The sequence below is a fragment of the Pantherophis guttatus genome, chromosome 14, assembly GCF_059756535.1.
Source record: "Pantherophis guttatus breed Tessera chromosome 14, ASM5975653v1, whole genome shotgun sequence".
Taxonomy (NCBI): domain Eukaryota; kingdom Metazoa; phylum Chordata; class Lepidosauria; order Squamata; family Colubridae; genus Pantherophis; species Pantherophis guttatus.
Genome location: NC_142076.1, coordinates 2,678,258 through 2,698,511, shown reverse-complemented (window position 1 = coordinate 2,698,511; position 20,254 = coordinate 2,678,258). Strand labels below are relative to the sequence as shown.

Here is a 20,254-nt window from a genome sequence, read left to right as displayed (position 1 = left end):
TCCATGAGCTGGCCTCTTCTACAATGCTTAGAAATGAAGCTGCTAAGATGAAAAACTGCCACGGGCCCTGGACATTATCTCTGCTAATGAGCTTTTCTGATCAGTTTTCCTGGAGGCAGCCCAGACGCCAATCCTAATTTCATGTCAAATTTACTGGAGGGTTAATAATTGTTAAGTGCTTCAAAGCTTCGTAGGAAATAGTCCTGTTGATTATCATGCAAGGTTGACTAACCTGCATGAACACAGGAATCGCCTACTTCAGTGATGGCGAACCTATGGCACGCATGTCGGAAGTGGCAAGCAGAGCCATCTCCAAGCACGCCAGCCATCGCCCATTACTCTTCCGGGTGCTGGTGTGGATGTCTTCCTGCACGCATGCGCAGCAGAAACCGGAAGACCAGGTGACTGGCGCACGTGCATGCTGGAAACCGGAAGCTCTGCTTCCCAGTGCGCACATCAGTGCCAGGGAGCTGCTCTTCCGGTTTCCGGCACTCCCCTGCACCCATGTGCTCCCATTTCAGCACTTGGTGCCAAAAAGGTTTGCCAACACTGACCTACTTTGTTAAATAAATCAAGACTGAGAAACAAAGAGTGTTGTTTTGGAGATGTAAAGGTACAGAACTGTCAGTACGTTGAAAACATGAAACGACTCTGGGGCATCCGTGCTATCTGCCCAGTGAAGAAGCCAACGGGCCTCTCCAGGCCAATCCGATGCCTGCAGGTGACGAAGGCTGCAGGTTCTGCTGGAGAGAAAATCAGAGACATCCAACACAACGGATAAGCAGCCCCCAAAGTCATGATTTATTAATATCTGGAGAAGCTTCATAATTTGAACACAACCCAAAATGTACATTTTACAATCACACACTATTTGTAAACAGTTAAAAAGCCACTGACAACTTTTGCATCTTCAGACACAACAGTTAGAATCAAGGCAATGAAATGAGAGCATCTTTCGGCACAGTTAAAAGGTTCTTTTTTTTATCCTTGTTTAGTATTTCATTCTCCGACTAAACAAGCATCAGATAATACCATTTGTGGCAAAAAGGAAGATGAGTTTAACACTTTCACAAGAAAAGTATTTGCAGGAACTTTTAAACATTTAAAATTTATACAACAAAGTTCTGTAATTCCAAATCCTTGGTTACAGTCTGCATAGTTACTTCAGCTTTAAGGTTAAACATGAAACACAGTCACAAGAGCAGGAAGAGCATCAATGGCACAAGGGGGGGCGGGAAGGGGGGAGCCAGGGGGGGGCTTTATGAAAAGAGGGAACTACAGTTTACCAGCCAAGCCCCCCCCTTCCCCCCTCCCTCCCCCGCACTATTAAAAAGACAGCATCGGAAAGCACAGAATGTCAAACTCCAGCGAATTGAAGCAATTTTTGGCAGAAGTCATTTTACCGAGCAAGTAATAATCAGTGCTAAAAGTTATTTTTCCTATAAGAAACTACGAGGAGTTCTACTGGGGACCTTCGTTTTCCTGAGAGCCAGGCTCTTGGATCGGGAGGGGGGTAGAAAAAAAACGAATGGAACGTGGCCGCACACGGCCCGTGATTCCCAGAGATCGAGAGGAAGCATCTTTATCATCCACATCTTTTGTTTTTTTAAAAAATAGTTAAGTGATGGAAGAGTAAACATTTGTTTCTTAAAAAAAGAGAAAGAAAAAACTTCTGTAAACAAGGCAGTGCCCCAACAGGAGCCCCCCAAATAAAAGACAAAACCCAAACGCCTCTTGAAAGTGCAGGGCGCCACCCAGGCGTGCAGCCGGGCGTGCAGCTTCGGGAGCTGCCGAGCTCCGTCCGTCTGTCCGATTCCACAGGAGCCGGCAGGTGCAACACATTTTCATCCGTCATCCTGGCAGGGTCTTCTCCCCGACTGTTTGGCACCACGGACGGCCACGAGGTGCCGAGTGGCCAGGCAAGCAGGCAGGCCCGCAGGGGCATTGGGGCTCGTCCCGACCCAAAGCAGGCACCCCTTTGCCCGCCCACCACAAAACATTGCCCGGGGGGGTGGGGACTGCTGCCGCTACCACTCAGACATGGTAGAGTAGGGAGAAGGACCAAGTCTGTGCAAAGCTTAAAAAGCTCAAACTCCAACATTTTCAGCAAGTTGCCAAAGGAAAAAAAAAATCAAGGAAAACAAGAAAAGTAAACTGATCTTATGTAGGAAACTGCTGAATTATGCAATGTACTACCTGGAAATGTAAATCTTTTCACTTTTCACATTATAATATTGGCCTGCATGATTCAAGTATTCAAACTGGTATGTTTTGGGCTAAAACAAAGAGGAAAAATGTGCACGACGTAACCATTTCCACAGTTGACCCCTAGAGGCTGCAGGTGGGGGTGGGGGGGAATCCAAATTTAGTGCTGCTTTGAGGTCACAGTTTTTCCCGCTGAAACAAGGTTACATGGACTCCCCCCCGGCCCCCAGATGGTCAACGGAGAGAAACGCATTGAGCGGGGAGGGGCTGCCAAGGCCCCTGGTGTCGTTGCCGCCCAGGGAGCCCCACAGGCTGGTGGAATAGTTGGGGCTGCCCCAAAGGGAGGTGCCATGGAGATCCCCACTGCTTGTTCCTGAAAGCCCAGGACCGCTCCAGGGAGGGGTCAGGTCACTGCGGTTGGAGAACGCGTGGGGGCTGTCCATGCTCCCCAGGCGGGTCTGGCTGGTGCCCAGAGATTGCCAGGTGGGGGTCGGGGTCAGAGACGGGCCTTGTGCAAAGAAGCGGCTAATCTCCTCTTCGCTGGCAAACTCAGCCAGAATTGTAGTGTTCCCGAGGACGCACCTGTTCACAAAAGCCAGCAAGAGGCAGGTGAGATGGCAGCAGGCTTGCAAAGCACACAACCGCCCCCTGAAACGCATCTCCACCTGAGGCCACCAGTCCCACCCTGTGACTGTATCTGTCTCCTCTTCCTCCTCCTCTTCTTCTAAGCCCCTCAAAAACAGCAATTACAACAATTTACCCACTTACTTTATACTACGGTAACTACTCTGTGGTAATAAAAAAAGAGGCCCCCTCCGGAGGAGAATCCAGCCAATTAAGTGGCAAATAAAACCAGGCCTATTAAGAGCAGATTAAGGGGCCTTGGTAGTACAGGGGTTTAAGGCACCCTGTTATTAAGCTGGTTATTAAGACCAGCTGCCTGCAATTACTGCAGGGTTCGAATCTCGCCAAGGCTCAAGGTTGACTCAGCCTTCCATCCTTTCTAAGGTAGGTGAAATGAGGACCCAGTTTGTGGGGGCAATAAGCTGACTTTGTATAAATATACAAAAGGATGAAGGCTATTGCTTAACACATTGTAAGCCCCCCTGAGTCTCCGGAGAAGGGCGGCATATAAATCAAATTAAAAAAAAAAAAATTAGAAAGAAAAGGTCCTTTACTGAATGGAAGGTCTGAGTTCCAAACATGCCTCTGCCCAGTAAACCATGTGCCTCTCTCACTAGCCCTGCGGCCTCCCCTCTGTTCCCGCCTGAGCCTCGCATCCCGCCTGGCGGCTACTCACATGTGGAGGGATTTTTGTGCCTTCATCACCTCTTCTTTCGAGCTGTACCGGACTAAAGCGTTGCCATGGGGGAGGTTCAGGTGGAATGTGATCAGGGGCCCATGCTGCATGCAGAGGGTCCGCAGGGTGGAGCCATCAATCTGGGCACAGAGCGAAGGGATGGCCTCATTGAGCTGCTGCCCCTCCTGGCCAGAAGGGGGAGGGGCTCGGATCCCCCAGCCCAAAACACCTCCCCCCCAAAGTGTAACCCACCTGAGGTGTGAGGTTCTTCAGGACGAGACAGTTGGTGATTCTCCCTGAGCTGCTATTTTCATTCCAACTGGAACCTGAAAGAGAAAATACACCTCCCGCTAACTCCTTAACCCTTGACAAAGCACGGGAGACCCTGGGAGCCTCAGCTCCTCTTCCCACTTTCATGAGCTTGCAACTCTGAGCAACGATCCCACATAGCATCTTTCCTACTTTTGCTCAAGTGGCTCAACAGCTGAATGCTTCAGAAGATTCCCACATTTCAAAGATCAGATCAATGTCCCTGACCTTGGCCAGGGGACAATTTGCAAGGGGCTAGCACACCCTGAGTAGATTTATCAAGAGAGCAGAGGCCTTCTCCCCCCAGCCTAGCTTAGGGGTCTTGGCAAAGTCTCCATGCAGATAGGCAGCCAAGGGCTGGTGGAGGAGGAGAGGCCTGACAAGGGCTGCCCTAGCCATGCCCTTGGCCCAGTGGGAAAAGAACTCTGAGTACAGACGTGCCCTGCCATCCGCCAGGCAGGGCAAGGGTGGCGCAAGGGGATGGGAGCCAGACTCTTACCAGGGGTGTATCTGGCATCCGAGTGGCTCCAGCCACCCCCAAATCGCACAGAGTTGTCCCACATGGGCAGAGACATCTTCTGCCCGGTCAGTCCAGGGGGCGGCCGCGAGGGAGCCGTGATGCTCTTGGGTGGCAGAGGGACCTTCCATAGCTCATGGGCCAGAGAGGTGTTGTTAACGGAAGCAGGAGACCAAGTGGATTTGGAGTCGCTGTTTCTGGCTGGAAGGAGAAAACAGCTGTGAAGCCCCACTACCTTAGGGGGCTGCAAGGCTCAGCAGGGAAGCAGGGGGAGGGGGTTGCAGGCCTCACCTGAAGAAGTGCTTTGTGCTGTACTGTTGAGGGAAACATTGTAGTTGGAGGCACGAATGGATGACCAGGCACTAGTTGAAGGCAGCGTGGTGTTCAGAGCTGAGGATGACCCTGGGGAGGAAAGGCGTGGAAGCCATTCAGGGCAAGGCAGACAATGGGCATGCACAGAGCCCGCTCGGCTCGACTTCAGGGCTGCAGCTTTAAGAGCGGGCTGGCTCCCTCACAAACAGGGAGAGCCAGCGATGGAAGACGGCTACTGAGCCCCAGTTGGTCACCAAGAATCTACTCGGGAGCCCTTCTCCAACACTGCCCAGCCTGCGGGAGATCAAGTCCCCTCGGGCTGGGAGGCACGGATTCTCAGCTGCAGATTCTGGCCTGTTGCTCTCCCAAGGCCAGGCAGGAGGGCACAAGGAGCCTCCTTGCCCACCCCCAGATGGCAAATATGGCCAAGTGGGCGAAGGGCAGGTGCCCATCCCTCCCGCTGATCTTCCCTGCATCTCCCCAACTCTTGCACTTCCTTCCTGGGGAGGCTTGAAAACCCGGCTGGCCAGGGAGACAGGCAGGAGAAGGGGGTGGGGTGTCTCTGCTGAGGCCTCCCCTCCTCCGACAGACCTACCGCTGTTCCTGTCCCTGAGGTGGTCAGCCTCCCGCACAGTGTTAATTGACAGGCTGTTTGTGACGCTGCCAGGAGTAACGTAAGGGTCAGTTTCTGGGTCGATGTTTGGATAACCTTTCCACGGCTCACCAGGGCGAAATTCTAGGATTTAAAAGGAAACAGCTCATGGCTTTCTTTCCCAGCTCTAGGCCCAATGAAATAGTTCGTCCTCTACTTACAACAGTTGATTTAGTGACCACAAATTACGACACCATTGAAAACAGTGACATGACCATTTTTCACACATACGATCTTTGCAGCATCCCCATGGTCACATGATCAAAATCCCGACGCTTGGCAACTGGCTCATATTTATGACAGTCGCAGTGTGTGACGTGATCCCCCTTTGCAACCTTCTGACAAGCAATCTCAATGGGGAAGTCAGATTCACTTAACAAGAGTGTTACTAACTGAACTTGGGGTGCTCCTTGTCTGCTCCTGGGGGCAAGACACCCCCCCCCTTATCCCACAAGACAGAGAGAAGGCCAGGTTGACACCTCCAACACGGGCAAAAGGGTTCAGCAGAATCTACCTTTGTAGGGACCCACCTGGTGGCCAGTTGACACTGCTTGAACCGTTTGGTGATTTGGCACGTGGCCAGCCATCCCCCACAGATCCAGGTGGGCTGGCTGGAGAGTTACTACTGCTCATGAAGTCATAAGGAACAAAGGACGACGTCTCCTCCATTCTAAAGCCACTGGAAATAGCACCTGGAAAGCAAGGGGGAGATCCAATCGTTTCCCAGAACATCCTCTTGAGAAGTTGACAACTGACCTCACGTAGCCTTCGCGGTGTGGCCGATTTGTAGGTCCCCATCAGCCTCAACACGCAGCACCCCAGAGAAGGACAGACACAGTCCAACAAGATCTGTTACTTCTCTGTGTCTGCTATTATGTGGGCTGGGTATCCCTGCAAAGCTCCATCTGTGTCACCTTCCAAAGATTACTGCACTGTTGGAGCAAAACCTACCCCACTTTTTTGTCTGGCCACCCACCTCACAACTGTGCCTCTGGGCATGGATGGCCTGGCTGTGGGGGGCCCTGAGGTAAGCCGAAATAAAACCCTGATATGGAGATGTTCTCTTCATACACTTCAAAACCGGTAACACAACACAACACAAGAGCTCCCCCAGAGGCTTGTTCTGCGCATCCTGGCTTAAATTTACCATTTTTGCTGGCATTCTGATCCAGAGATGTGTTAGCGGAAATACTGTCCACAGTTGTCCACTTTCTCAGCCGGGACTGCGGCTCCTTAATACTGCCCATATCCATATTTACATTCAAGTTTGCGTTCATTCCTGCATTAAGAGAATTGGTGAGAGTCAGCGCATCCCTCTTCCCTCCCTTGTAGCATGGAAGATCCAGCACAAGGGACTGGATGCCACTAGAGCTGCCCCAGACTGCAAAGCAAAGCAAAGCAAAAGACACGCACTCACACCCCAGGACTGCACCGGGGAAGAGGAGGGGGGGGGGACAATTTTCCTAGAAAACCTGCCAAGTTTGCTTTTCTAAGATGAATTTCACCCCCAAAGCACTTATGCCTCCATTGCCTAATAGAATTTTGCTCAGTCAAGAGTTTCTCCCTTTCTGCCCTGGCATCAATCGCACAGGAATGCAGAGGCAGAGCAGCAGACAGGACAGGAAAGCCAGGACTGAAGCTTGGGAGCAAAAAACGCTTGGAAGAGGAGAATCAGATCAGAACTTGCGAATTCTGACATCTGGCCCTCTGTGCGCAGTGCTGGGCTTTAGAAGCCGAGGGTGTCTCCAGAAACGAGGAGGCAGTTTTCAGAAAGCTACAAGGATCGGTCCCCCACGATAAGGGTGGAATTTGGGTCCAATCCTAAGAATCTAACATTCCCCATTCTAGCACCTACCAAGAGCTTAACTTTCACCCCACACTGTCTGGTCACCAAACTGTAAAAGGCCAGGGCCATTGTGGAGAAGCAGCAAAAAAAGCCCTTAGATGTAAGTCAAGAAAATCAGCAAAATAAAAAAGCCACTTGGAGAATGAAGCAGGGCTCTTGTTCTTTTTTTCCCCCATGGCAGAGTTCTCCAACCTTTCTGCCTTTGTGGACCGGCGTCAGGGTGGGAGGGATGGTTCTGTGTGAGCGGCTAGCAAGCGTGCCTGCACGAACAGCTTTCACACCTGCCTGCCACTCACACAAATGGAACGAACCTGCACACACCTGTTTTTGCGGCCCGGTTGCCAACAGCTCACGGTCCACTATGGGCCGTGGCCAAGAGATTGGGAACCCCTGCCCTAGGGCTGAGAGCTCACCAGCAGGCTCCATGCCTAAGCTAAGACTAAACTCCATGGCCTTGCAGTTTCTGGGCTGGGGCCTTTAACCACTACACCCAAACGCCTTTCAACAGCCATGTAATTTGTTGCTGTCTGGGATTGCAAGGAAGGAGCCCACTACCTCGGCAGGACTGTGTTGGGTGTCAAACAGCCCCATCGTCTGCGTTGGACTAGTTAGAAAACATTCCATCCAAGCCCCAGAAACCCAGTTAGCTGTTGCAGCAGCAGCTCTTTTCCCACAAGAACATCCAAGCAACTGAAGGTGAAATATATCTCAAAGATTTGTTAGAAGATAATTTCTTCACCATACTGGCAGGTTTTGGATGTTGGATTTTATTGACCTTAGAAAGCCTTTCACCAGCAGGATAATCTTAGCTTACAGAGCAAAGAAAGTGGCTTAGCTGGGCAGCCAATAGTCAAACCCAGCTGCTGGAGACCAGAGATCTCAACCAATGGAGAAGACACTCACCTATAGGAAAGTTGCTGAATGCGTTGATTTGAGATGGCCCTTTCTGCAACTCTTGGTTAGCATGGGGAACAACGTTCTCCAGGAAAGATTTTATGGCGGTCTGATGGAACTGCTGTTGTGACGGAGGCACCTGCTGCTTCATGAGCAGACTTGGATCGAGCTGACAAGATGGTGGCATCATTTGTTGCTGCATATTAAGAGGGCGATTCTTCAAACACAAAGAGAGGACCAAATGGTCAATGGAGCTGTGATGCAGCCCACCAGTACCGTGATAAATATACTTCCAGCCCAGAATTATGAACTTAACTAGAGTTAGGCCAACAAAATAGTTTCTTGTTCAGTCAGAAGATGATAGCTATGAATTCCAAACAACTCTAAATGGTGAACCATTTCGTAGATTCTGAACAAAATTATAGATTGTTTGTCCTGCACATTCAATTTACTGTTAACCTGAGTGCAGAATAACCCAATAATAGAGTTGGATGGGACCTTGGAGGTCTTCTAGTCCAACACCCCCTGCACAAGCAGGAAACCCTGTAGCATTTCAGACAAACGGTGGTCCACTCTCTGCACATTCAAAGCTTGGGAAGAATGAAAGGGGCAGAGCAGTGTATAGATATTCTTCCATGAGGCGGCAGCCACAAAGCAAGATGCCTGGTTCCATGGTGAGGCGCCCATCGCAGCCGGTCTCCGTGCCTCCAATTCAGCACTTGGCCAATGCATTCCCACAGGCCCCCCAGACTTTTTAGGCAACCTCACTCAATGTCGGAGGATAAAAATCTTTAAAAACACCCAGAGTGAAGCCTACCTGTTGCTGCTGCTGCTCCTGGCGGCCACTAGCAGGCGTGTTCCTCTGACCCTGCATTTTCCTCTGCTGGGCCAGCAATCGCTAAGACAGTAAAACCAGGGTTGCAAAAGAGGTCAGAGTGAGGACATTTGCTCATTCAGGAAACTAATCTCATGGGGGGGGGGGGGGAAAGAGATTTGTTGGATGATTGCTTACCTGTAACTGGGAGAGTTGGTTCAACTGGGAGAGTTGGTTCAACATGGCTACTTGTTGTGGGCCAAAGAGTGAGCTGAGGCCCCCGGTGTTTGGTGCATACTTCAGCAATGATACTGGAACCTAAAGGGTCAAAAAGGCAGGCCATGAAGAAGCGGCCAAGGGGCAAAGCACCCCGACCAGATCCCCAGGCTTTGAGGTTATTGAATCACTTCGGAGCAGAACATTTTAGAGCAAAGAGGACAACAGGAATGAACTTGCAGCACGTGGGGATACAACTGCTGTTATGTTGCTGCAGATCTGTGGTTCTTACTTTGACTTTTGACTCTTCTCCATATATGGACTTGGAAGAATTGCCCAAATGCCTATCTAGTCTCTCCTTAAAGGCATCTGATCCAAGGCCCAGAATCTGGCCATCGCGATCTGTAATTGGCTCCATTGCTGAATTGCTCCCACTGTTGCGAGGGGCTTTTCTATCAAGAATCTGCCTTCTGGGAGCTGAAATTTATTAGTCTGTCACCTGCGCTCTAGGATGGGAGACAACAGACTTCACATTCTTCTGGAGGACATTTTTTTAGGCACCCGAAAAGTTCTACAGGTGCCCCTCAATCTACGACCATCGAAAGTCAGTGGGGAAGCTCAGAGAAGGCTGCAAGCCGCTGGGGTAAGTCTTCCTGACCCACACCCTCCTCCCAGCCCCTCTCCACTTGCTCCAACCACCCACACCCCTCATTCCTCGACCCACTGCCCAGCTGACTTGGTTGTGGGATGCTGGTAAGAGGTTGCCTTAATGAATGTGGGATTCAGTTAACAATGACAACTGGGACTACGGTTGCTAAGCGATGTGGTTTCACAGTCCCTTTATCAAACCTTTTGAGACTTTTAAATTTTGTTTCTATCTTCTTAGATCAGGGGTGTCAAACTGAAGGCCCGGGGCCGGATTCAGCCCACGGGGTACTCAGATCTGGCACACGGGGCTGCCCTGGAAACAGCGAAGGACCAGCCTGCGGTGCTTCTGCCAGTGAAAACAGACTCCCAACCTCCGTTTTTGGCTGACACGGCCTCCTGCAACCTTCTGCCAGTGAAAACGGAGCTTGGGAGGGCCACGCAGAGGGTTGCAGGAGTCCATAACAGCCGAAAACTGAGCTTGAGAGTCTATTTTCACTGCCACAGTGCTCAGGTCACCACAGGACCCACCCCCCAACATGAGTGACGTTGAGCTGCCCTGCCCCCCCAAGGTCAAATACAACCCTGATGCAGCCTTCAATGAAATCGAGTTTGACACCCCTGCCTTAGATGCTTCAACCTTGCTTTATCTAAAATTTGTAAGCATTCCCATCATCCACCCAGGTCATTACCAGCAAAGCGCCCAGAACCCAACTTTACAGCGCTCAATAGATCCCATAATCTCTGACCATGGTTTTGGAACCAGCTACATGTCCATTTAATTGTTGTGCTTGCCAACCCACAGATAATTCGTTTGCTAATCAGAATACTGCAGGGTACCTTGACAAACGCTTGGCTGCAACCAAGCTTTGCCCCATCAGTCTGCCTTACGCAGCGGAAAAGGAGACCCCCTTTCATTTCCCCTGCAAACTGCCGTCGCCTCGTCCTTGTACCTGGCCACAAGCCCTCCAGTGGAGCCTCACCTGAGGGGAGAGTAATGGAGGAGGCACTTGAGCGCGGGGATTGGACTGGGAGGAGTGAAGAGGAGGCTGTGCTGGAGATGGCTGCATCGTCCGGGCTTGTGCTGTGAGATTTCCAAAAGGACTGGGATTGCCGTTCTGTAGAGGGACAGATGACAGGTGAACTGCTGCCCCTCCGCCTGAGACAGGTAGGGGCATAAACATTCCCCTCCCAGACCCCCCAAACCTGCTCTGCCTGGGATGCCTACTGTTGTGATTCCGATTCCCGAGCTTGTCCTAACAGAGGAAGAGGACTCAGAAAGTGATGGGGAGGAACTGACAAGGCCTCCCTCTCCAGGACCCTCCTCTCTGGCAATGCCTCAGGTTCCATCCGAAGGCCAGGAGGAACAGCCTGGGATATGCCAGGAGGAAAGCATATCGGAACAACAACAGATAGGGAGCGAGGATGATGAATCCTGGCTTGATCCCAGGCAGCGTCGGAGGGAGAAGCGTGCGCAGCAACGGAAGAGGCGTGGGAGGGCCAGAGATTGAGCTGAGTCAGGGAGCCACGCCCCACCAGGAATAAAAGTGGGTGGGATTGCTCTTCAGGCTTTGTGACGGACAAAGTTAAACCCTGAAAGTCACATCGTGATCTCTGAAATTCGGCTTGGATATATTTTGGACTGAACATTGACTAAACTCTTGTCTCGTGGATAAATTGTTGCTCCTGGAACGGACTGAAGATAACTCTTCTTCTGTTTTATGGGAGTGAAAATGGTCTTGGCAGGCATTCGGCAGTTTGTTGCCAAAACCTTGGTCTGCCAGGAATTCTAATCTGTTTACCTAATAAAATATTGGCAGGCGTGCTTGGTATTACGTTTGCCTGTGTGAGGAAGGGGGACAGAACACCTACCTGGGATGCCTGCAGAGGTTGCCCCCCCCTCCCCTGGTGCTACTCAGAAGTATGTCTGGTGGCTAGCCAGCCAGCCTAACGGTGCTTGGCTTCTTAAACTCTTTCTCAACAAGGGAGCTGGGAAGCCGAGGCCTTCGTTAGCTGGGCCAATTGTCTCAGACTTCCACATGAAGCCCTATGCACTGTGACATCTTGACCAAGCCTGTCTGACTGGACCTTTCCTGCTGCCCAGCCTACCCGGGAATCATGGTGCCAATTTAGGTGAGAGAACCACCAGTCGAAATGAGCTTCTTCAGACAGATCAGAACCATGATTTCCAGATTTCCCAACAAGGCTGGTTGGTCTCTGCTCCTTTCATGGTTGTGGTAACTGCAAGCCCCAAACAGAGACCCCTTTTTCTTTCTTTCTTTCTTCAAGCCTCCCTTTTGAGAAGGGTAAATTTCACATCCTTTCCTTGAACTTTTCAAAGGAGCTGCCGAAGTCAGAGTACAATCAGGTCCCAAATTAACATAAAAGCAGGCGCAAAACAGAAGCCTGGTTGGCTGGTGCTTTCCCAATCTGGAAGTAGCTGAGCAAGTGGAGACCCAAAGACTGAAGGAAGCGAGGGATGAAAAGTAAAGGCCAACAAGAGGAAGACAAATCCAAAACTGAGGAAGGGGCGGAAGACAAAGAGCAAAAGAAAGAAGGAATTCTCTAAGCACATCAGAGAATGGGAGGGAGGAAGCACAGGGGCATAAAGCTGCATTTCATCCCAACAATCAACTGGGGAGAGTTGCTTAAGGGGCTAAAGAAAAGGGCAATCCTCTTTTCTTCAGAGGGGCCTTCCCTAGCAAGTCTGAGTATGGAGAGGCGCCTTCCCCTCCCAGGGCCCGGGGGAGGAGGGCTATGTGCCTCCTATACGCTTGCTAGGAGAGGCCAAGGGCTGGGAGTTCCACAGATCAGGGATTCCACTTAGAGGACGGGGGACCTCCCCGTAAGCCTCGCTGGACGTCCTGGGAAAAGGATGCTCCCAGCCTTACCTGTCTAACAGAATTCAAGCTTTGCACGTTCAGCCCCGCTAGGGAGCCGAGGACGTGGTTAGGTAGTGCACTGTTGGAAGGGGGAAACTTCCCATTCTGACTGGGCATGAACTGCATGTTTGGGGAATCGTCTGCTACCAGGCCATCCTGGAGAAGCACAAGCCGAGCAGCAGCGGAAGGGAAGAGGCCGGTGGCCGCAGGAACAGAGGCAGAAAACAGGAGAGAGAGGTTAGTGTCACCACAGGGCCAAGCCAGGCGATTCTCTGAGCAGACATCGAGTAATAAAACAAACAAAATCCAAATTTCCCCTCTGTGCCAGCCCTTCTTGAAAGGAGGAGGACGGACCAGGGAGCTGCTGACGATCCAGGCCCTGATCTGGCCCTGTGTGCATTTTGGGCCAGATGGACCAAGGCGCAAAAGCTGCCCGGGGGCTCTGCTTCACGTGGAAAAGTCTCACTCCACCTGTCTTCCAAGACCCGCCCCAGGATTTCTTCCAGCTGAAATCCGGAACCACCAGAATGTTTGGGGGCCTCTTTCGCCTGAACTGCAGCCTCCTTGGAAGTCTGGCAGAACCGGCCGTTTTTGGTTTGGATTTTGGATTGAAATGCAGGTAGTCCTCGACTTACAACCACAATTGAGGCCAGTATTTAAGTTGCTAAGTGAGAAATTTGTTAAGTCAGCTTTGCCCCATTTGACGACTTTCCGTGCCACATTTGTTAAGTGAATCAGTGCAGTTGTTAAACTTAGTAACACGGTTTCTAAGTGAACCTGGCTTCCCCACTGACTGCTTGTCAGGTCACAAAAGGGGAACACATGACCTTGGGACACTGCAACTGTCGTAAATGTGAGTCAGTTGTCAAGCATCCAAATATAAATCACGTGACCATGGGGATGCTGCAACGGTCATAAGTGTGAAAAGGGATCATGTCACTTTTTTCAGTGCCGTTGTAACTTTGAATGGTCACTAAGTGAATGGTTGTAGATCGAGGACTGCCTGTCCATTCTGCCTACTGTGCCCCAGGGGGCTCCTCCCTGAACTGAGAGTGAAAGCAGCCATGAGCTCATGAGACAAGCGAAGGATCCTCCTCTCCACCAGAATGGGCCCTTCTCTTCAGCAGCCCACCCGGAGAGCCCCAGGGAGCCCCAACCCAAGGAAGGAGGGGCCGGAGGTCACAGGCAACCATAGTGTCCCCCCCCCCCCCCCGCCGTTTGTCCTCTTTCTCCCGAAAAGTCTCACCTTATCGAAATAAGGACTTCTGTCCATGGAAGACTCTTTGGAAATCTGGGGACGGGAGCCAGGATTTTTCCCAATCACCCGGCTGCCTTCGCCAACATTCAGGTTATGCTTCTCCAGCTCCATCCGCTTGTCAGGCAAGATTCCTGGAGGAGGAAGAGGAGGAAAAGGGGCTTCAAAATACTCCCAGGCACCAATACTGACATCCAAGGCTTTCTGGAATTCCACACACAACAGGAAACGCATTTCCTGCCAAGGAGGAGAGGGAAGCGCTACCAGTTAAAAGGCGTTTTGCTCCTCCCCTCACCATGGGTGGTCATGGTGACATGGTCGCTAAGGTGTTTAGATCTGAAGTGGGCAAGGCTGCCCTCTTGGAGCCATCCTCTCTCTGAGTTCAGAAGTTAATGCCTCTTCCTGAGCCCAGCAGCTCCTTGCAAGGAACTGCCAGCCAGCCCAGCAACAGCCCCCCACCCCCCCAGTTCTGATGTTCTCTGGATCGGGATCTTGCACACACTACAATTTACTGCAGAGAAATTCACAGCATTTGGGGCTTTTAATTTTCATTCTAATCTGATGTTTGTCTTACCTCCAGATAGCTCTATCTTATTGCTCTGCATCATTTCTTCTGGCAGGTCTCTCTGAAGGAAAGAATGAAATTCGCTTAATCAAGACAGTATCTGCATGCAGCTTTCCCCCCTTTCTCGAGGGGAGGTTTTGGTCTTCAAGGAAAGAAGCAGGCGACCCAAAAGGCAACAGAGGGTTGATTCAGTGGCAGTGCATTCATTCGAGCATTCTGTTTTCCGGCTGTACTTACAGGGAACCCAAGATTTGCAAACTGCTTCACAAAGGGATTTATCCACATTTCGTCTTGTTTATTTCCACTTTTCATTGTTCCCTAAAAACAGAACAAAAGCCCAGCATCAAAACATCAGGAAATACTAAAACTACAGACATGGTTATGAGAACAGAACGTGTCTGTGCAAAACATAGAGGGTGGTTTAAGCTTTGAACGGCTCTTCTGGCTCAGCCCAGTGAAGAGGGAAGGTTACATATCCAAAAAAAGTCCAGTGGTCTTCTGGCTTTATTTGTCCTTCCCTTCTTCCCGCCTCGGGGAGTTGGGAGACCTAGAGGGACTCCAGGGCAGCCAAAGGGCCAACCTGACTCCGCCCGGTTCGTTCATCTTTTCTCCAAGGTCTGGGCAGAAAGACCAACTCATCCCCAGCAGCCAAAGGCTACCCCCTCTCTTCATCCTGATCTGTCAAGGCAAAAGGTGATCAATACAGGGCCAACCCGAGGCTTAGCATCGTGGCTGAACAGCAAGGCAAAATTTGGGTGCAAGAGGTGCAAGGTTACCAACTGACCTGCGGAATTCAATCAGAATCTCAGGTCCCTTCTTGACAAGGAGACGCCAGCTGGCAGGTGACTGTCTCCAGGTAGAGAAACCAGACTTAGGCTCCCTTATTACCTGTTTTCTTATCACAGTGCAAAATCATCTATTTCTGTCAGATGAAGAAAGATCCTCTCCCCCACAGCTTTTCTTGGCCATAAATATGACCTCCTTCCTCCTGGCGTATTTACCTTAGAAGGCATCTTTTTTGAGCACGGGGGCCAGTGCAAAGGTGCACCGGCATCTTGCACCGAGTTGCTGTTCCACACGCCTATCTCCACATCCTCCTCTTCCTCCCAGCTGGCTGGATGATTCCCTGTCAGAGGCATATCACCCCCACACCAGCCATCGGGAACTTGCATAGACTTTGGTCCTGGTGGAGACAAAATCAGCCAGCTCTTAGTTTATCAACCTCCTCAGATTAGGCTGCTCTGTCCCACGAACCACCAGGAGTTCTCACCCAGCGCCACCAGCAGAGGAACTGCTCACGCCCAGTGCCAACTCACAGGGCCTGTGACTTGTATCATCATCATCATCATCATCATCATCTCTTCTTCTTTTAACAACCCCATAATCCCTTGCGGGGTGGAGTCTGGGCAACTGAATGGAGCCGAGTGTTTACTGGCCGGATGCCCTTCCTGTTGCCAATGTGGATTTTCATTCAGCAGATACATTCTCATTGTCCCCAGAGAGAAATCTCTGCCTCTAACTAGGACAGCCTCCTGATTGTGAGGCGAGAGCTCCAACCCCACCATTCAGGGCCTGTGGCTTGTATAAGCAGAGCCTATTCTGCTTTACTGTCAGTCCTACAAATCCGCCCGGAGGCTCATAAGCCCCATTTCTCCCCCCAAACCTGCATACCTGCTTTATTAGATGCCTGCTGACTCCCGGAAGCATTTCCCCAGCCTCTGGCATCAGTGGCGTCACTGACAGGCTCTCCCCAACTTGGACCAGTGTCCACAGGTTTACCCCAGGCTGATGTGCCGTTATCTACTGTAACAGGTGCAGGAGGAGGTTCTCCCCAACCTTTCAAAACAAATCCAACTTATTAGCAAGGCCACGTCTTAAAGCACAGCCGAGTTATTTGAAAAAGAGAGGGAGGGAGGGGAGGGAGGGAGGGAGAAGCAATGCAAAGCCAATTAAAAGTTTACAGAGTTTTAGCCTATTTTTTTACAAATGAGATCAGGTCAATCCCATGTTGAAGAAATCCTTCTGATAGGAAAGGAAAATGCTGTACATGATACTCTTATTTTCAGTAACAAAGGACTCTCACAAACACAGACAATAGTCAACTCTTTTCCCTGCTTGCTTGGCCTTGAAGACCAACCAAAGATTAAACTTATCCATCTCCCTTCTGCAAAAATCCCAAGAATTTTGTGGGGAAAAAAGATCGCCTGTCAAGTGCTTCCTCTTTTGACTCTCTGGACTAGAAGAATCCAAGTCTTTAATATCTCAGGAAGGAGTTAAGAGTTTGATTTGCGACATTATTTTGTGTTCTCAGGGTATTCAGGGGGAAGCGTACTTTAATACGAATAGGAAGTCTGCTGGATATATTCTCCACCTGATTTGTAAAAATAATAAAGATGGGATAGAAACAAATCCTCCCATACTGACCCTAGGAGAACTGACTGAATGCTGTTGTTTTTTTCCTCTCGGGGTGCTACAATGTCTGAAGTTCGTCAAGACTTAGTGCCCATTCGGCCCCCCTCCTCTGCCCAGGGGCCCAAATACCTGACCCGGTCCACTCTGGGATGGGGCCTTTATCACTTGGGGGTGATAAAAGATGCCCCAGGAACCTCAGGTTGCCCACCGTGCATTACGGGGGCCTCAAACTACCCTGAGAGCAGCCCCTCCTGCCATCCAACTCTCAGGCAACCTGCAACTTGCTTAGGAAAGGAGAGAGCAGGAGCTGCCAAAGACTTACCGGAGCTACTGCTGGCCCCGCTCTCCATGCCGGCTGTGGAACCCGAGGGCAACCCCGGCTGATGCGTCTGCACATCTGGCCGCCCCACGGGGTTCGGGGTGTTCTTGTTCCACATGTTCACATTTTTGTAGTTGTATTTGCTCGGGTCGCCCCACGCAGAAGTTCCGTCGTCAATCTCAATTTTACGACGAATGGATTCTGGGGAGGGCTCCTCCCACCCGGTGGGCTCTTCTTCTTTGACCGGGGCCTGCATGGGTCTCCCCAGCCACCCGATACCTGACGGTTTGCTTGCGGCAGCAGCAGCAGCCGTTGCCGATGGGCCCCCCCAGCACCCGGCCTCCTGCTGCTTGCTCCAGTCTGGGGACCCGGAGGGCTTGGAAGGCTCCCCCCAGCTCTGGGAGCGATTTGGCTTGGGGGATTCCCCCCAAACGGGGCTCAGATTTGGCTTGGAGGTCTCCTCCCACCCTGAAGCGCTGCATGGCTTGGTGTTGCTGCTGTTCCCCCCGGCCCAGCGCCCGGAGTTCGATCTAGCAGGCTCTTTCCAGCAGGAGGTGGACCTGTCGCTGTCGCTGCTGCCAGAACTCGACTTCTTCAACTCGCCCCAATGATTGTTCCTCACGTTCTCCCCCCAGCCGTCGCCAGCCGGAACAGCCCATCCGGGGCTCGCTTTGGGCCCTTCTCCTCCCCATCCCTGCTTGAGCTTCTCTGTGTCATTCCAGGTCACAGATGGAGCACGGATCTCTTGGCCCGTCACCCACGACTGGCCGCTCTTGGCCACGGCGGGGGCTGCGCCCTCTTCCCAACCTCCTTGGCTGCTGGGACCTCTGGAGTCTCCCCACCTGCTTGCAGACTTAGGCTCACCCCAGCCTGTCCCAGAGGAAGGACTGGGCCCATGGAGATGGGGCCTCTCCGCAGCCCCCCCTGAACTGCAGGCTTGGGCCACACAACCCCCCCAGGCTTCTGTTCCATTGTCAGCTTTCTTTTCGCCCTTTGGGGTCACCTCCGTATCCCAGGCTGTGTTTTGTTTTATTGGGGTCTGCCCCCAACCAGAATTGGAAAGGACACGTGGATCCAGGTCCGTTCTGTTCACTATACTCTGAAGCAGTGCTTGCTGGTCTACTTTCCTCCTTTCATGGCTTGTCCCTTCTGTGGAGGACCGCTCCTCGGGGCCCTCGAGATTGCCCTCACTGGCTCCAGAACTGGCCTTGGTCCACCCACCGTTCTGCTCCAGGGTCTGGGGCGCTGCGCAGCATTGGGGATCAGCCTTCTCCCCCTCGGCAGATTTCCATTCATTGGTAAACATCTTCCCGTTCCCACTGTTGGCTTCAGAGGAATGGCCACTTGTGAGTTTGTTCCACTCACTGTCTCCTAAGTTGGCATTCTGGGCTGAGCCTCTCCGGCCTCCTCCTCCGTGGCCCATTCCACTTCTAGGCCCCCAGGCGCCATTCTGGCTGTTGCCCACGCCTGCCACCTCCCATGTCCCTGTCCGCTGATCCTCACTTATTTCCATGGTTGAGCTGCTGGTCCTACTCAGCCCAGGCTGCATTGGCGTTGCATTCACAGTGTCATTGTTAGCTTGGCTATTTGAGTCAGAACGGGTCTCTAGGGAGTAACCGGGGCCATAGGTACCCCACCTAGTACCAGGAGCCCCACCATTTTTTGTGTCACCATTGCTGAGGTGCGAAATGGAAGTGCCGTTTGTTACTGGGGAAGCCGGGGGCTGAGACCGATTGCTTTTGCCACTCCTGCCCCAGGTCCCAGGCCCTGCATTACTAACCAGTTCAGTCGTCTGCATTGAACCAGCTGGGTTTGGTAAACTAGAGGTCATAAAGTTAGTAGTGTTCTTATTTGGTCCATTCACTTCGTGGTTCGGGTTCTGAGGCTGCCCACTTCGTGAAAGTTTCCTTGTACCATGGAGTTGGGAATCACAGTTTTCCTGGAGGCTGCCCCAGGAGCTGGCAAGGCTAGAGTTCGCACTCTGATTGTTCACCATCTGCACGGCACCTGTGCCGCAGCTACCACTTCCTCGGGACCCTTTCAGGGCAGGCCCGCTGCTCTCCAAGACTGGCCAGGCCCCACCGTGGCCATTGGAGGTCAAAGTGCTGGGATTCAATTCTTCATTGGATGAACTGGGGGCGCCCCAAGCATTCACTCTACCGTGGCTACTTTCAGGAATACCGTTGGAAGCATCTGCTGAAAGGGGACAGGGGCTCATCAGGGCGCCCAGAGACGCACCCCATGACCCACTAATGCTTCCGCCGCTCACATTATTGCTGTTGCTACTGCTGACGAGCTTGGCCTGATTGCCGTGTCCAATGCCGTTTTGCAGGTGGCTGACATCACTGCTTGGGCCCCGCGAGGCCATAATAATGTTCCTCTCTGACCCGGAACTCAAGGCAGAATCAGCGTCCATACATTCTGAAGCCAGCTCCAAGTCACTGCCGGTGGTCAGGGGCCATGCCTCCTTCTCTGAGCCGTCTACAACAGTTTTATCCCAGTTTGTGCTGGAGTCACTACTGGAAAAGATCCTTTCCCAGTGAGCATTCTCATAATGGGATCCAAGTGTGCTGTGGTTCAGATCTAAGAAAAATAGAACGCATTACTAAAAAACACTGTGCAAAAAAAAAAAAATGTTGAGAGAAAACAATTTTTCTGGATCAGCGTCCCAGAAAATGAAAAAAACAGAACAAAACCCAACAACAACCAATGTCTGCTCTATTCTGAACAAACCAAGCAAAGACAATTAACGAGAGACGAGGACCAATACAACTGAAACCTCCTGGAAAAGTGCTTCTCACCCTCTTGCCTTCACTCATCCCAGCATCTGCAACGTCTGCTAGGACTTTTTTGGTCTCACCTTCAGCTTTCCATCTCTACAGTGACCACCTTGAATGTCTCTTCCAGACCTCCTCACTGGAGTTTTGGGGGGCTGAGGTTATAGCAAATGCACTACATCAATTTCCGCTTTTTAAGGCTCAAGAAACAATGTAGAACACTAATTTGCTATCATATTGTGTTCTGAAGAGCATAATATTAGACTTTCTGCATCAAAAATCAGCTGGACAAAAATAGTCTAATTCAGTTCCTTTGTAAATAGTTTTAAGATTA

At 51.4% G+C, this 20,254-nt stretch overlaps 1 protein-coding gene across 2 annotated transcripts in view; it reads right to left on the bottom strand.

Annotated features, from left to right (window-relative positions):
* Positions 1-778: 778 nt before the first annotated feature.
* Positions 779-20,254, bottom strand: part of TNRC6A (trinucleotide repeat containing adaptor 6A) — a 48,582-nt gene continuing 29,106 nt past the window's right edge. Inside the window, exons 6-24 of one of the 2 annotated variants that reach the window (XM_034420603.3) lie at positions 17,147-19,726; positions 16,084-16,248; positions 15,414-15,595; positions 14,650-14,730; positions 14,422-14,473; positions 13,839-13,981; positions 12,602-12,748; positions 10,694-10,828; positions 9,048-9,167; positions 8,853-8,933; positions 8,045-8,252; positions 6,443-6,574; positions 5,826-5,987; positions 5,239-5,379; positions 4,623-4,733; positions 4,314-4,532; positions 3,758-3,831; positions 3,506-3,645; positions 779-2,787 (exon numbers count right to left, since the gene is read on the bottom strand). In XM_034420603.3, coding sequence (XP_034276494.1) covers positions 2,409-2,787; positions 3,506-3,645; positions 3,758-3,831; positions 4,314-4,532; positions 4,623-4,733; positions 5,239-5,379; positions 5,826-5,987; positions 6,443-6,574; positions 8,045-8,252; positions 8,853-8,933; positions 9,048-9,167; positions 10,694-10,828; positions 12,602-12,748; positions 13,839-13,981; positions 14,422-14,473; positions 14,650-14,730; positions 15,414-15,595; positions 16,084-16,248; positions 17,147-19,726 — 5,252 coding nt within the window. In that variant the 3' untranslated portion in view covers positions 779-2,408. The remainder of the gene's footprint in view (positions 2,788-3,505; positions 3,646-3,757; positions 3,832-4,313; positions 4,533-4,622; positions 4,734-5,238; positions 5,380-5,825; positions 5,988-6,442; positions 6,575-8,044; positions 8,253-8,852; positions 8,934-9,047; positions 9,168-10,693; positions 10,829-12,601; positions 12,749-13,838; positions 13,982-14,421; positions 14,474-14,649; positions 14,731-15,413; positions 15,596-16,083; positions 16,249-17,146; positions 19,727-20,254) is intronic. The other variant, XM_034420604.3, reaches the window with a different exon arrangement.